Raw genomic sequence first — 14,806 nt, 5'->3', positions numbered from 1 at the left:
TCGACTCCATTGGTTTTCTTACGCTAAGGTTTTATGTTCATAAATAATTCTGCGGTGTTTGGCTGACCCTGCCATGACCAACTCAAGAGTGGGACATGTTACCGCCGAGTTATTGACTATCCACTAGCGGGTAAACCAGCTAGCTAACGTTAGCTTATGAAGCAACTGAGTTGATTATACAGGTTGTGGTAGCCGTTAATGCTCCATGATAACTAATGACACAGCGTTATATTTAAAACAGTAACCGACATGGCGCCAGCTTGTTTTGTAATAAAGTTCATGTCCGATGTCGCTTTTCTTAGCTCTGTTAACATTACGCTTATACGTGTGAACCACGTGGTCAGGTCCTCTTCCACCCTTCCTTCAGATCTGCTCCAGATACAGTCCGTGACGTTCCTGAAGACGAATAGTGTTTGACTGTAGTGCACCATGCACATTAACAAGTCTAAATTTTAACCAGATACGATAAGAGACCTGACATTTGTAGTGCATTACAGTCTCGTATAAGACCGTGTAGAAAATAAATGGCACATACCTGGTGGCAATCCTTTCAATAATTCTACCCTGTAGTCCTCTAGTGCCTTTTACTGAATAACTTATGCCACTGTTTTAAAAGTGGCTCTGAAAAATCCTGACTTAACTTCCTCAACTTAGCTGTTAACATGATACTCATCAGTGCAGAGCATGCATTAATATCTATCTTTTTTCTCTTTACAGGGTGAACCAGTAATGGGAGACAATGTCAGAGCATGTCTGAAACCACAGCTCTTGTGGGGTGTTCAGTACCGCTCAAAAGTGGTCCAAGGAAGTGAACCGACCACATGGCCAAGGCTGGTCCATGTGGTCTGATCCAACAGATGAGCTACTGTAGCTGAAACTTCTGAAAAGTTTCTGATGCTGGTTCTGATAGAAATGTGTCAGAACTCCCAATGCATCAGTTTGGTGTGGGGCTGCGTACCCAGAGGCCAGTCGGGTGCCCATGCTGACCCCTGTCCATGGTTGAAAGCAGGCAAGTTTTTTTTTTTATTTTTTTAAAGACTTCATACTGCCGTTTATAGAACAGGCTCCTATCGAAGCCGCTCCTGCTCTTATGTAGCAGCGAACGGTCAACAGGAAGCCGAAATGAAGACTTTCACCGACGGTCGCTGTTCAGTTTGACAATAACTGCTCCAGCAACATTTTGGGGAAGGACACTAGGACTTGAATCATGTCAATGAGTGATTACTGTAAAAGTAGTGAAGAGCTTTCCTAAACATTTGCTGTCTTTGTGCAGGTATTGAGTCCTGGTGAAGATGGAAGGGTGAAACCACAGGGAACTACATCACATGCAGGTAAGTTTCTGAGCCACGGCTCACATACAGTAGTACTGGCTATGATGACATACTTGCCCTCACTGATATCAGGCATGATTGAGACAATATATATTCCTGAGCCACACTCAGAAAGTAAGGACGCATTAAAGAAAGTAAGGACACATTTTAGAAACTGACTGAATTGCTCTGTTTAGGTGACTCCAATGGCTGACTGTAAAGGGACTGGAAGAGAGGCTTTCTCATCTCAAGGTAAATCTATTTTTATTTTTGGTCCCCTCTGATTACTTCACATTAAGCATGCTATCCTAAGGACCGGGGCTTCTTCATAGCTCTAGGTTCTCCAAGTGTATGCAAGAGAATAGGGTGGTCTTTGACTGCTCTGGCCCCCTCTGCCATCAGCAGCCACTCAACTGTCCTACAGTAGCCCTGATTATTTGCTGGTGCAGTCAGAAGTGATTAGCTACAGATAATTGTGATTGTAACAAATCTCTCTCTCATTGTAGGCGTCAATCTAATGTTCGGTCTGGAATCACAACTTCCTGGTCTGAAGGTACGTGAACACATTTGTCAGCACTCATGAGCTGCTATTCTGATCCATGATGATCACTGAACACAATGAGGACTGTTGGATGAAGCTTGCGGATATGGGACTGAGATCAGCCCTTTTAATGTTCTGTTCAGAAATGGCCAGTGACTTGCACTAATTTTTATTTTTATATTTCAGGTCCAGTTGGAGAGCTGCCTGAATAAGTGAGGGTGTTTGAGTTCCAGTTCATCTGTATTATTGCAGCTGGCCTCATTAACGAGGCCCAGACCCCCACTGTCACGGACTTATACCCACCCTGTGTGTGTATATGCATTACATTAATGCACTCCTGTCTTCTGTACAGTTTTCCTAAGTACTTTATTTGTGTGATTGTATATTTTAAGCACCATTGCACAAAGATACATTTCTTGTGTAAAAACCTACCTGGCATAAATGTACTGATTCCAGAAGAGTAACATTTTGAATTCTACATGTATATGTAAACTGCTGCCAAATAAAATCTGAACAAACTCAACTACTTTTGAAGAATTTATTTCATGTTCCATTCACCTCTATAAATGTAACAACTTTAAATATGCTGCCAATGGCTGTAGCAGGGGTTATTTACAATAAGGCAATAGTGTAGGTTTCAAACAGCAATGAAAGCTCTTGTCACTTGGTTTAATTTTACATCTTTCCCCACACTGCTTACAGTAGCATTAAATCTGCATCTCAGACAGATTCCTGAGCCTCAATGTCAACATGTTACAGTAGAGTAGTTCATTCCAGGACATATGCACATCATCCAGAGCAGGGTTGAGAAACAGAATCCACCTTTGTCAGTGATTATAGGGGGTCCACTTAAGAACAAGTCCAGAAGTATTTAGCACTGTAGAGGGAAGTTTGCAAACATCTTGTACTGTGTTCCTCCAGGTCACTCATTGGTAATGGAAGGTAATTTCAGCTCTGATATCTCAGAGTCTGGGCTGCTGCTGCCGCTCCGGTCACTGTACGTGTCCCTGTGTCAAACACAAAATGGATGGTCAGATATAACAGCCTGTTTATCAGTTGAGCCAAAAAACGTGTTGCAGTGTGTTTACCGTGGAGAGAGACGGCAGCCCTTCTGTAAGTAGCTCTGCAGCTTCCCTGCAGCAGCCAGCAGCAAACCAAGATAGGGGGGTGATGGTTTGATGGGGCGGGAGGTGAACTCAGGGTGATACTGCACTCCCACAAAATATGGATGGTCTGAAACAGAATTACATTTACCATATGAGGGCTCTGTGTTTACCCTATTTCGTCTCAAAATGGCTGCTATGAACAATTGGCCACAGCACACGCTAAAATAAAACCATTTTTCCAGGACGCAGGGGGTTGTAGAGGAACTGATGACCTTTCACAGTAAATACCGTTATCCACAAGATAAAAAGCAGTTTAGGGTTTCATTTTCCGTACCATCCAGCTCTATGACCTCCATTCTTTCCCCTTCGACGTCCTGACCTACGAAGCGGAAGCCCATCTCCTCAAAGTGACTCTTGAGCTCAGGATTAACCTGCACAAGGATGACAAAGTTAAAGAAAACACACCCTCTCCACTGTCAACAAGGTGGTTTAATGCTGCTGATGAACTGAGAAGTCGACAGACCTCAAAGCGATGCCGGTGCCTTTCATCCACATACTCTGCGTCTCCATAAAGCTTGCCTGGAATTCAGAACAGCTGTAAGCACAGGGCAGACGTATCAACACATCAATACTGGGCTGAAAGTGAATTTTAAAGTTCTTACGCAATACACTGTTGTTGGTCTTGAAAATGGTCCGTCTCTTCCCTAGCCTCATGGTTCCGCCCATCTGCCCCGGGTTGTGTTCGGGCATATCGATCACCTGCAGATGTTCAACGCGACAAACTCAATTTAATGCACGTCTCGCGTAAAATTACAGCGAGATCATTTCTGAATTTAAAAAACTAACTTACCACAGGATGCTTCGAGTCTGGGTCGAATTCAGTTGAGTTGGCATCTAAGTGCAAAACAGGCAAAGTCAGTCAGTTCTGTTAAGTATGTCATATATAGATTGTTTCAATAGCAGTACTGTAAACATAAACAGAGGGCCATGATGATGAATGTTTCAGGCACTGTGATAAATACTAATGAACGTCCCACTGTTCTGGTTAAACTCTGACAGACTGTATGCATATGGTGGTGTGTTCTTTATAATGGGACAGTTTTTCTAACATCTCATTTAAAAAGGTTTATCATTTCATCAGTTTGTCATTTTATTTTGATATCACCTGTGTGCATATTACTTGCTTTCCTAATAACTCCTATGCCGCATGCACAATTGTAAGGACTATGAAAATGAGTACCGAATCAAAAAGATGCTTGATGGAAAAAAAACAATTTGCAATATATCACCTACTACAGAATCATAATATATCACAATATACTGAACCGTAACCCCTGTACCGTGATGTATTGCCAGATTCTTGCAAATACAGTCCTACTTACAAATAACTGGGTATCATCCAGGGTTTCGATCACCTCTGACACACAGTTGAAGTGTTATCTCACCTCTGAAGTTCACTCTGAGCATCTAAATTCACTTCTGACCAACATTTTTCTGGGTATCTTTAAAAACCATTTACTAGTCAGCGTAAATGCAGCCTGATGTGTCTGTTTTTAAACTCTTCAACTACAGTGATTGCGTCTCGAGTACCGCCACAACGCTGCTGACCTCTGCTGCTGACCTCCGCTGCTGCTTTCACTGTGAGAAGTTCACTGCATGTGAGACTGTACAATATCAGTGTCAGAGTGTGCAATGAATGCCCTCTTAACTGGAGAATGAACTGCTTTATGGACATTGCACTGGCCATTGTGTGTCATCCCATGCTGGACTCAGGTCTGGTTGGTTTGTAGACCTGGGTCATAGCAGAGGTCACATTGTGAGGACTTACAATGTGTCTTCTGTCAGTACATGTGTCTCGTAGTATGATCAAGGACCAAAGGATTCACCATGTTTCTTTCTCACTTGCTCATTTTTGTCTGGCAGTGCGACTTAAGACCTATTTCACGTCCATACTGGCAAAAAAACAGTACAATGGATATGAGGGAAATCAGTATGAATTCCATGCTGGTTTGGTCTTGTAGTTCTTACAGCATGATAAATGACTTTTTATCCAGAAACATTTAAAAGTGATTAAAAGCAATCAATTCTTTGGGACCTGTCAAAACTATATTTAGGGACATTTTAAGGCCTAAAATTCAGATTTTAGACTTTAGAATATCCCGCAGACACCCCGAATATAGCAGTTCGAACATGATCATTTATATGATATTACTTACTTTATCAAACAAAGCTCTAATGTCATCAGATAGTTGCATTTCTTATTAAGTTATTAAATTCATTTCCTCTCAGTTTGACTAAATATTTTCTATCAGAAAGCTGCAGAATAGGCTGGGAAAAGTTTAAATTGTTTTGTCAAACTACTCTATCCCAAGGGTAAGGGTGAACCTCTTTGGTTAGAATAAAAAATAGTCAAATTGAAAGAATTCAGCAGCTGTAATTCAACAAATTCTGTAAAAATGTCAGTTTCTACTTTGTGCTCAGTAGCTGAACACATATTTGTACTCAATCTTTCACCTGAATTAGTAAAAGAAAAGTGAGGAAACTGGCTTTACAACTTCAGAGCTAGTTTGAGTAACATGAAAAAGCTCCGTTTAGTCGTGGTGGTTTTCTTTGATGCAAATACATAACACTACACCAGTTCAGTCTGGCTACGTGGGAGAATTAATATTACCTTTCCAGCCGAGCATGTTCCTGGCAAATTCACATACAGCCAACTGCATTCCAAGACACACGCCTGCAGGAACACACACAGTTCAAAAGTGTTATTCATTTCAATAGAATAAATCTGATAAACACATATCACGGTCATCCTGACAGCTCTCCTGTACCTAGAAAAGGTTTTTTCTGATTCCTGGCCCAGTTGATGGCATGAATCTTTCCCTCAGTTCCTCTGACACCAAAACCTCCTGGAACCAGGATGCCACTGAGGATAGAAGGGGAAACAGTTGATGAAACTACAAATGTAATGTCCAGGTTGTATGACTGTATTTAATGGTGCATCAGCACTCACTCAGCACTGCAGAGTTTCTGCCACGCCTCGTGGTATTTCACCGGTTCCTCCTGCAGAGTGCTCGGCTCCAAATACGCTGAGTCTATATACTGAGGGGCAGAGGCACAGAACGTTTAGGTGGCAGCTCTGAAGAATAGAAGATTTAGATAGAGAGCAGTTTTCCACTAGATGGCAGCAGCACAGGCAGGATTTCCAGTCTGGGTCAACTTCACACCCCAGTTTAACTTAAACACACACCCATCACAACTATTTTCTTTTGTAATGAACATTACAGACTAGGACCAGGATCTCAGATAGATGAAGAGAAAGAGACACATGCATGCAGGTGTTCTAAAAACAATACACGACAGCACTTGCTCACTAATGGTCATAAAAGCTGCGGTTTAGGGTGATTTGACTAAATTAATTCAGCCACAGCCAACAAGTTCAGATCAAGTAGAATTTATTTTATTTTACAGAAAATCTTTTAGAAAGTTCCAGTGTTCATTGCACATACAATTAACATCAATGTGCATGTATTTATCAACCACAGCAACAAGAATCATTATTAGGCTGTATTAACGGAAAAAATAGACTTGATGCCGAAAAGAGCACTGCAGGTCAGTTCCACTGTCATACAGTTTATCCTATCAACAGTCCAGTTTCAACCTAAATACAGGTTACGTAGGCAATCTGAGTAAGAGGCTAAAATACAAAAATGTACTGGACAACTTCTATTATTTCCAGGATATCTGCTCATTTTAAATAATGTCTAGGTGTTCCCATGACTGGAAAACTAGTCTCTAAATTTCTAGCTTTTCCAGGATGCGTGGGAACCCTGGTAGTTTGTCATGTAATTTGAGCTAATTAAAAACCATTCTAGGAGTCATAACTCAAAATAACATCTGTCACACAGACTGTGGGTTAACAGCATGTTGTACATACCTTCACCTCCAATTTATGGCTAATGGCCAGGGCCGAGTGCTCCAGAGCCTTGATGACAGAAGCATAGGAGTCGGAAAACTTGGTGTACTTCCCAACCAGTGCTATAGAGCAGTGCTCCAGCAGTCTGTCTGACCTGTGAACACAGCATGTATATTAGTTAACGCTGGAAATAATCACATACTGTAGGGCAGCAGAACAGCACAGGACCACCCTCCCCCCCGTCCCCAATTTCATTTTAAATTGAGGATTTCTTCTTTAACTAACCTGTCAGACATCTCCTTCCATTTAGTCAGCATTTTCCTGGGTCGGGCCTCTATGGGCATATTGAGTCTCCTGCTCAGGTAGCCCACCACACCCTGATTCTCCAGCAGCAGCGGCACTCTGTAGATGGACGACACGTCGTGCACACAGATGACCTGGGACGAGACAGCTCAGTGAGTTTGGAGCAGCTGAAAGAGTCTGTTTCATCAAAGGGCTTCAGTGTCGGTGACGTACCTGTTCGGGTTCTACGTGGCAGAACATTGAAATCTTTTCTTTGACGGAGTTCTCCAGAGCAGCGGAGCAGCGACACATGATCTATCAGCAGAGATGAGATAAAACTTTAATGATCGCTGAGGGGGAAACACGTCATTTCAACAAATAAAGAATATGGTCGAGCCTTGATAACAGAGACCTATGGAAAGTAAGCAGATGTGCAGGGGAAGCCAGTAAATTCATGAGCAGATGATAATGAGGTGGAAGAGAGATTACAGCTTTTTGTGGAGCAATGGCTGCGACGTCTGTACGGAGGTGTGCATGGATGTGGAGTTGGAGCCAAGAGAGTGGGATTGTAACGTGAACGGCTTCGCAGAAATTATCCAAAACTTCAAGATGTAAAGGCCTACTTCAAAAAAGGTCCACTGTATAACATTTATGGGGGTTCTTATTGGTATAAATGTAATGGTCAATGTCATTACTGCTCATGAAATATACTGACGTGTAAAGTCACAGTCAGCAGGGAATACAGAACAACAGACAGACAGACAGACAGACAGACGCACACACACACACAGTAAAGTGGAGCATGTACAGTATAGAGGGATGAGTGTGTACAGCAGGTGACTCACCAGATCAGGGGACAAACCCAGTCCTCTCAGCTCTCTGACACTGTTCTGGGTTGGTTTGGTCTTTTGCTCTCCTGTCGCACTGGGCTGTACACAACAATGGAGAGATTGTATATGTTAAACTGACTGTACAGAACAAACCTGATGCTGACCTCTTGTCTGTGCATCTGCAACTACAGCAATATTATACTAAAGAATATTTGGTCTGTTTCTAGAAGGGCTGTTTTGCATCGTACATTTGAGATGCTGTCAGCTCTTATTTACCTGCTGCCATTTTGTGCCCAATTACTGCACATGTGTATGTTTCACCAGAAAAGAGAAGGAAGCGAGCTACTTCCATCATCAGCTTTGTGATTTATTCCTTGTTACCACGTACCTGATCGGACAAATTGAGTTGCTAAATTTGAATTTTACTCGCCCCCGGCAAGCGGGGTCCTTATTGTTGAGCCCTGAAACTACAACAAATCATCATCATCTTTAATTTTTAAATCTGAGTGTTTTAAAACAGCAGCATCAGCCTCTGTCCTTAGAGCAGTCCTATAATCTCCTTCAAGAAAGCATGTATATGATGCTTCATAAATAACCTATGTGCTACTCTGAGCAAGTGTGTTTAGTCCTGAGTTTCAGTGCTTTTTCTCAGTGCTTCATCTGTTGATAAATACGAGCCCAGATTCTATTTCAAAATATTAAAATCTTATTTGTGAATTCAAATTTAGGTTTGTTTTTACAAATTTGCAAATCCTTCGTTGTTGTTTTGTATCTCCAGAGCATGACACAGCAGCTGAGACATTTGCCCTCAGATGAAAGCAGCGAGGCCTGGAGGTGTTGCTCTCTTACCTGTGGTATCAGGCTGACGTGAATGTTACAGAAGTTCTCTCTCTTCACTTTAAACTGGAACTGCCTGAAGGCCTCGATGAAAGGCATACTCTCGATGTCCCCGACAGTGCCTCCTAACTGCAAACATGCACACAGTCCCAAATATCATCACTGACAAACATGGCAGCTGTATAAAATAACATACAATATAAGCCACAAAATGGCACAAATGATCATATGATAAAAGGAACGGCTCAGCTTACCTCTATTACACAAACTTGAGGTTCTACATCGTCGACATCAACGGGTACTTTGGCCTGTTTCACAACCCATTCCTGGATGGCATCTGTGATGTGTGGCACCACTGTAAAGAGAGAAATCATTCTAGACTCAACATCCTCACACTACGTGATTTTGGCCATGATTTTCCACTCACTGACTGTTTTGGGAGATCGCAGAGAAAAGCACCCAGATCAGAGGCAAATCTACGATCACTCCCATGAGGAGGATCGCCGATGCCTCGCAGGTACCCAAAAAATATCACACAGGCTACATATCTGGTTGTGTCGGATGTAACGAGCTACAGCCAGTGAGAGCAGACACAGGCTTCACCAGAGAGGAAGCAGCGAACCAGGTAAAAAACCTCAAATACTGTCTCACACACACGTAATAGAAGGTGAATTAACAGTGTTGTTAGTCTGTGTTCAATCTAGTCAATCAGTCTATCTGAGCATTAACTCATACGGTCTTCTCCCACTGAAAGAGCGCAGCTACAACAGCGACTGAGCCAGTTGAGAAGATGAAATGTAAAGTCTGTAGAAAAATACAGTCTATCTTTATGGATTATATTGACGCTGAATTGACAAGAAGACTGTGGACATACAGTCATATACACTTAAGCTCGAGTTTCTAGAGTTAGAGTTGTTGTTACGAACACGTAAGGAATTGTTCATATGTATATTTCTTAAAGGGAGTTTGGTGCAGGGAGCTTTAAGATGAATTCAAACTGCTAACATGTATCATTCTTAACGTTTTGTCACCACTACAGACTACTTGTAGTGTGTGACTGCCTGTTGCTGATCAGTCGAGTAGCGTGAAAACCACAACAACTTCAAGGCAGACAGTTGTGTAGTGTGAGCAGTACAGAGATTTGACGCCTTTCAAAGTCATGTAGCGTCTCCAAGTCTTTACCCTGCACGGTCTTGCCCAGGTAGTCTCCCCTCCTCTCTTTGTTGATGACCGACTGATAGATCTTGCCGGTGGTCAGGTTGTTGTCTCTGGTCAGCCGGATGTCCAGGAAGCGTTCATAATTCCCCAGATCCAAGTCCACCTCGCCGCCGTCATCCAGCACGAACACTTCGCCTGGACAGAGGGGGCACGACACAATCATAAAACACGGACATATTGTGTGGCTGTTTAATTATTAAAACGATCATTTCCTCCAACGTACCGTGCTCATAGGGTGAAAATGTGCCTGCGTCTATGTTGATATAAGGGTCTATCTTGATGGCGGTTACATGCAGGCCACATGACTTCAGGATTGTGCCCACGCTGCTCGCTATGATGCCTTTGCCAATACCTGAGATGACTCCTCCGGTTACCAGGATGTATTTCATCATTGCGCTCTGGTGTCTGGAGACAAAAACCGATTCAAATCAAACAGTAGACCGTTCAAAACTATTCATTCAGACGATAAAAGCCATCATAAACAATGTAGTGTGCTTTGGGGAAATTGCTTCTGGCTTTAGTGGATGTGAGATAATAAAAAATAATACCATCTCAACTGTGCATGTACAAAGAATTCAAACCGTTAAAGTTAAAGTTTAAAACATAGACCTAGTTACAATGACATTACAACAACGCAACTGAGTTCACCTTCCTAAACAGATGTGTAGTTAAAACAGCCTTTTCAGTGAATAAGGAAAATAAACTGGTGGTTTATGTGTGTGGGGGGGGGGTAGATTCTAATTGCTGATGAAGGCCAAAAGATGTAACTGAAAGCTCCAGAAATAATCTAGTAAATGGACCTTGAGTTAAGAACATACATTTTTTTTTATTGTATTATATATTATTTTGTATTTTTAACTTTACATAATACTTTTATTTTTTTCTGCAGCCTGTCTGACTCTTAACTAATCACAATTCAGATATCTGACAGAAATAACAATAAGGAAGGACATTTTGCTATTTAGCTAACCAAACAGTGGCTAACCCTCCATGTCCTCGTTCTACAACGCGGACAGCCGTGGCTGTTGCCACGGTAACTACGGGCGAGGCAAATAAACCCTCATCGCCTAAAAACACAGGTTAATTAACGGCACAAAAACTCGTAGTTCACCAATCTAACAAGTATATGTCCAACTACACGCTATAAGTTGTTCATCTTTCCCACAACACAAGTGTCACCATGAAGCGTGGTACATTTGAAGCGCTCGGTTGCACACACAGCGTGTGCCGCGCGGGTGGGACAACCCCGACTTCTTTATTGCTAGGTAACTGCAAGTATGCAAACCGCCCGCCCAGGTTATCACCGTGATAAAAGTAAACGCGACCAAAGTAATGCCGCCAGCGCAATTAGCCTCTGGCTAACGGTAAGAGGGAGAATATCGGTGTACGAGAACTAACGTTAGTATGAGACCCACAAAACCGAGACCTCGGTTACTGTCTGCAGCGGGAAACGGACAAATGTAACGTCTGTTGAACAAAGCACCGCTGCTAATTTAACTGAGTGTCTTTAAATACAAAGAGGTAGCTAACATGTCTCCATTTCTAACAACTGCGTCAAGCTCGCAAACTTACATGTGACCAGAGTGTCCGACATCGCATTCAAAATAAAAGCGACGGTAACTATGTATTAGCCTATATGTGAAAAGACTATCTTTAGCACTATTATATATTCTGTCTTGAGTTATGAGACTACTGCTGAAATATAGTCAGTCGTTAATTTACACTTTTACATTCCAGCACATGGTATTTTCAACAGAATTTTATTTTTTATTCTTTTTGACCGGAAGTCAAACTTCTTTATCCCGTTTAGCTTGTAACTTAACAGTGTTCGCTAGCTAGCCAACAGCCTCTGTTCACAGCATCAAATTTCAACTCACCAAAATATTCTTCGGCCAGAGCTAACGTTACGTTTAAAAACAAATCGTCGACGACGGAAAAGGTTCACAGCACTTTTTGCCAGAGACGAAATTTCGATACAAACAGCAACGCGTTTGCCTACACACACATCTATCCTGCAATTGACTCTACACGTGTTTGGACCACGACTCAGCGCTGCGCTACATCATTCATCACAACCCTATCTTGCAACATTGTGCTGCCTTCAGGTACGCCTCGTAAACTGCTGTTGCGTTCAATTTCGACGCGTTTCTGTCACTTGAGTACCGGTATATACAGTATATCCATTTCGGATCTTCCAGCTCTTTACAGTAACCACAGTGATACACCATGGCATTCAAATGACCGTTATTACTGTTCTTTATTTGATTGTTTTTTTACTCTAAACTTGATATTTGAGTACTATCACCAAACCTTGCTGTTAAAATATATTTTTAGTAGTGTTTAACATTTAAAAGCTAATGTGAGCTGTATTATGTACTAATATTAACTAAGAGTTACTGTACATCTGAAATTTGTCTTTGTGACAATATAAACAAACCAGTGGCTGAATACTTTTAGCTATGTTCTTTTATTACCACCAAAACTGAATTAAAATTAAAACAATGTTTGAAATATGATATAATACAAAAACACATTATTGACTATTGATGTATTAATGTTAGTGACTCAGACATCAAATGTTGGCCTATACCAGTAATAATCATATTGCATATTCAGTGCATTAAATACAACATGACTGTTTGCATACAACAATGTTAAAATAAAATATTAAAAGTAAATGTGTCTATAATGAATCCCTTTCATAGAGTTATATTATTATTTATGCGCTATTACTGCATTTATTTATAAACATGTTTTAATATGTATTAACACTTTACTTTTGTAGCCTGTCTATTGGAGCCAAATATATTTGTACCTGCTTTGTATCTTATTAGGCAGTTTAATATGTGAAAATGCATCATATTTTATAAAGTAATCATATGTTTTGTATGTAAAATTTTCATCTGTAAAGTAATTAGTAACTACTGTAGTGAATAAAAAGTACACTATTTGCCTCTGAGCTGTAGTGGAAGTATAAAGTAACATAAATGGATGCTTGGGACAATAATGTGTGTATGATATGTGTTTTTCCACAAAAAAGTCCACATAAAAATCCTTACAAAATCATCTCCTCCTCCTACCTCATTAAAACTTCCAGAATCTCTGAATATACAAATGTTGTTCATTTCTCCTTCTTCACTGTGAAGTCCATTCTCAGTGGATGTGCACTGGTGGCTTCAAGTTTCTACATCACACTGTACAAGTTGCATACTGGAACAGGACTGACTTCATAAAACTATTTGTGATGTCACAAATCATGCTGGTAGCCCCCATCCTCTGAATCAGAATCACATGCACCTTGACTACTCCTGACTGTTTTATTATCATGAGTACCTGAAGGTAGCACACTTTCAATTTTTGAATCAGCAGGGGGAGCTCATGTTTCACCTCTGAAGGCTCAAGAGAAGGAGAAAAAAAAGTGGCATTTTCCTTATGTAGAGAGGCTTTTAGCCAGCTGACAAATGTTTGGTTTGGCTTTACAGATTGTACTAGGTATTTATCAGCATTAGATTATACTTAGAGCTTCATGCATTGTTCATGTCTTATTTCCAGTGGGAGAGTCTTAAAACATCACAAGTCTCACACATTGTATCATCTATTCACATCTTTTATTTTCTTAAATCCACAAAGAATAACTAGAATACGTTACTATTAGTCCATGAATAGAATAAGCTTAAATGCTACTGTCAGAGCCATTTTGTCTTGACAATAGATGCAACAATGTATCAGTGTGACTCCAGTGATAATGTAAGCTGCTGCTGCTCAGGAGCGACAAAGCGAGGATGAATTGATCCTGCAGCAGAAACACTTTAGTGGTCGGAGGCACAGAGATGTTTTCCTGTGGGGTTACAACACGCAGGTTCCTCTTTCTCCTCCTGACACAAAACAACACTTTCTGCCGCTCTGCTCCATATAATAAATGGCCACCGTCCAAACTGGTTAGTTACAGTGTACTGTGTAAAAGGTCAATGGTCCTGTGATGTGGATCGCAGTGTATTATCCTCATTGTGCTCGGTGAGATATGAAGTCCAGGCAGGGAGCGCTGCGGTCTCAATTTTGTCAAACTGTGACTCGTTCAGATTAAACAACAAGACGTCCACATAGCCTACTGTTGTTTGGATCATCTGCAACTGGGTTCATTGGGCTCACTGTGTGGGTGAGCACAAGGCAAGCACTGCAAATTAAAATAACAAAATGATGGAGTTAGTGACTGATGGCTGACTCACAGACGGATAACTGCAGAGCTGACTGATGCTTCTATGTAACACCCAAATCTCTACTTGTGAGCCTTAGCAGCCAGCTTAGTCTCTGGAACACAGGAGGGGGGTTTAATGAGAGTTTTAATTCATTTTTGACCGGAGCTGTGATTGAATTAAACTCCCACAGAAGGGCTGGATCCTCTCCTCACCACAAGCCATTTCCTCCTATTAGAGATGTAACAGAAGCAGCAGGCAGGGAGGCAGGTCAGTCTGAGATTAAACTGACTGTTCATCCTTCATTGTATGGAAACATATACTCTTTCACTCTATGTGTCTTCAGGTCTGCTCATGTTTGGACGCAGCTCCACGGTGCTCTGTTGTGCAGTTTTAGACACAGTTCAACATTCATGGAAATGTGCTTATTTGTTTTCTTTCCAAGATTTAGAGGAGAAGATCGATACCATTCTCAAATCTGTGTGTAGTACAGAGCTGGAGTCAGCCTACTTTAGTATGAGCTGTTCCTCATGTAGCTACTAGAAAAACAACTGGCTCTGACCAAAGTGATGGTGA

The 14,806-nt window shown here is 41.3% G+C and overlaps 1 protein-coding gene, 2 long non-coding RNA genes and 3 other non-coding genes across 6 annotated transcripts in view; 4 read left to right on the top strand and 2 right to left on the bottom strand.

Annotated features, from left to right (window-relative positions):
• The first annotated feature begins 1,059 nt into the window (after nucleotides 1-1,059).
• On the top strand, nucleotides 1,060-1,196 carry LOC127358507 (small nucleolar RNA SNORA16B/SNORA16A family). The gene has a single exon (XR_007882441.1). It is a non-coding gene; the product is annotated as a small nucleolar RNA SNORA16B/SNORA16A family (small nucleolar RNA).
• Nucleotides 1,197-1,267: 71 nt separating this feature from the next.
• On the top strand, nucleotides 1,268-2,374 carry LOC127357943 (uncharacterized). Its single transcript, XR_007882327.1, has 4 exons — nucleotides 1,268-1,331; nucleotides 1,508-1,562; nucleotides 1,817-1,863; nucleotides 2,038-2,374. It is a non-coding gene; the product is annotated as an uncharacterized LOC127357943 (long non-coding RNA).
• On the top strand, nucleotides 1,607-1,736 carry LOC127358516 (small nucleolar RNA SNORA44). The gene has a single exon (XR_007882450.1). It is a non-coding gene; the product is annotated as a small nucleolar RNA SNORA44 (small nucleolar RNA).
• Nucleotides 1,902-1,975, top strand: LOC127358525 (small nucleolar RNA SNORD99). The gene has a single exon (XR_007882459.1). It is a non-coding gene; the product is annotated as a small nucleolar RNA SNORD99 (small nucleolar RNA).
• Nucleotide 2,375: 1 nt separating the features above from the next.
• ctps1a (CTP synthase 1a) lies at nucleotides 2,376-12,112 on the bottom strand. The gene is made up of 18 exons (XM_051390553.1): nucleotides 11,915-12,112; nucleotides 10,261-10,442; nucleotides 10,002-10,172; nucleotides 9,074-9,174; nucleotides 8,832-8,948; nucleotides 7,998-8,081; nucleotides 7,387-7,467; nucleotides 7,156-7,307; nucleotides 6,892-7,024; nucleotides 5,968-6,056; nucleotides 5,786-5,880; nucleotides 5,629-5,691; nucleotides 3,808-3,851; nucleotides 3,620-3,716; nucleotides 3,481-3,536; nucleotides 3,292-3,388; nucleotides 2,940-3,084; nucleotides 2,376-2,858 (listed from the first exon to the last, which is right to left on the bottom strand). Exons 2-18 carry the CDS (start codon nucleotides 10,427-10,429, stop codon nucleotides 2,774-2,776), a joined length of 1,779 nt encoding a protein of 592 aa, XP_051246513.1. The 5' UTR covers nucleotides 10,430-10,442; nucleotides 11,915-12,112; the 3' UTR covers nucleotides 2,376-2,773.
• Nucleotides 12,113-13,643: 1,531 nt separating this feature from the next.
• The window catches only part of LOC127357944 (uncharacterized), a 130,174-nt gene continuing 129,011 nt past the window's right edge, over nucleotides 13,644-14,806 (bottom strand). Inside the window, exon 4 of the long non-coding RNA XR_007882328.1 lies at nucleotides 13,644-14,211. This is a non-coding gene — a long non-coding RNA (uncharacterized LOC127357944). The remainder of the gene's footprint in view (nucleotides 14,212-14,806) is intronic.

Source organism: Dicentrarchus labrax, unplaced genomic scaffold, assembly GCF_905237075.1.
Source record: "Dicentrarchus labrax unplaced genomic scaffold, dlabrax2021, whole genome shotgun sequence".
NCBI lineage: Eukaryota > Metazoa > Chordata > Actinopteri > Moronidae > Dicentrarchus > Dicentrarchus labrax.
This window is presented reverse-complemented; position numbering and strand designations above follow the sequence as displayed.

Excerpts from the sequence above, each read along its gene's own strand:
- ctps1a (XM_051390553.1), bottom strand. The coding sequence starts at position 10,429 with ATGATGAAATACATCCTGGTAACCGGAGGAGTCATCTCAGGTATTGGC. Across the intron at positions 7,308-7,386 it reads GCCACGTAGAACCCGAACAG|GTCATCTGTGTGCACGACGT; the intron begins GTACGTCACCGA and ends GTCTCGTCCCAG. Across the intron at positions 5,881-5,967 it reads CAGAAACTCTGCAGTGCTGA|TGGCATCCTGGTTCCAGGAG; the intron begins GTGAGTGCTGAT and ends TTCTATCCTCAG.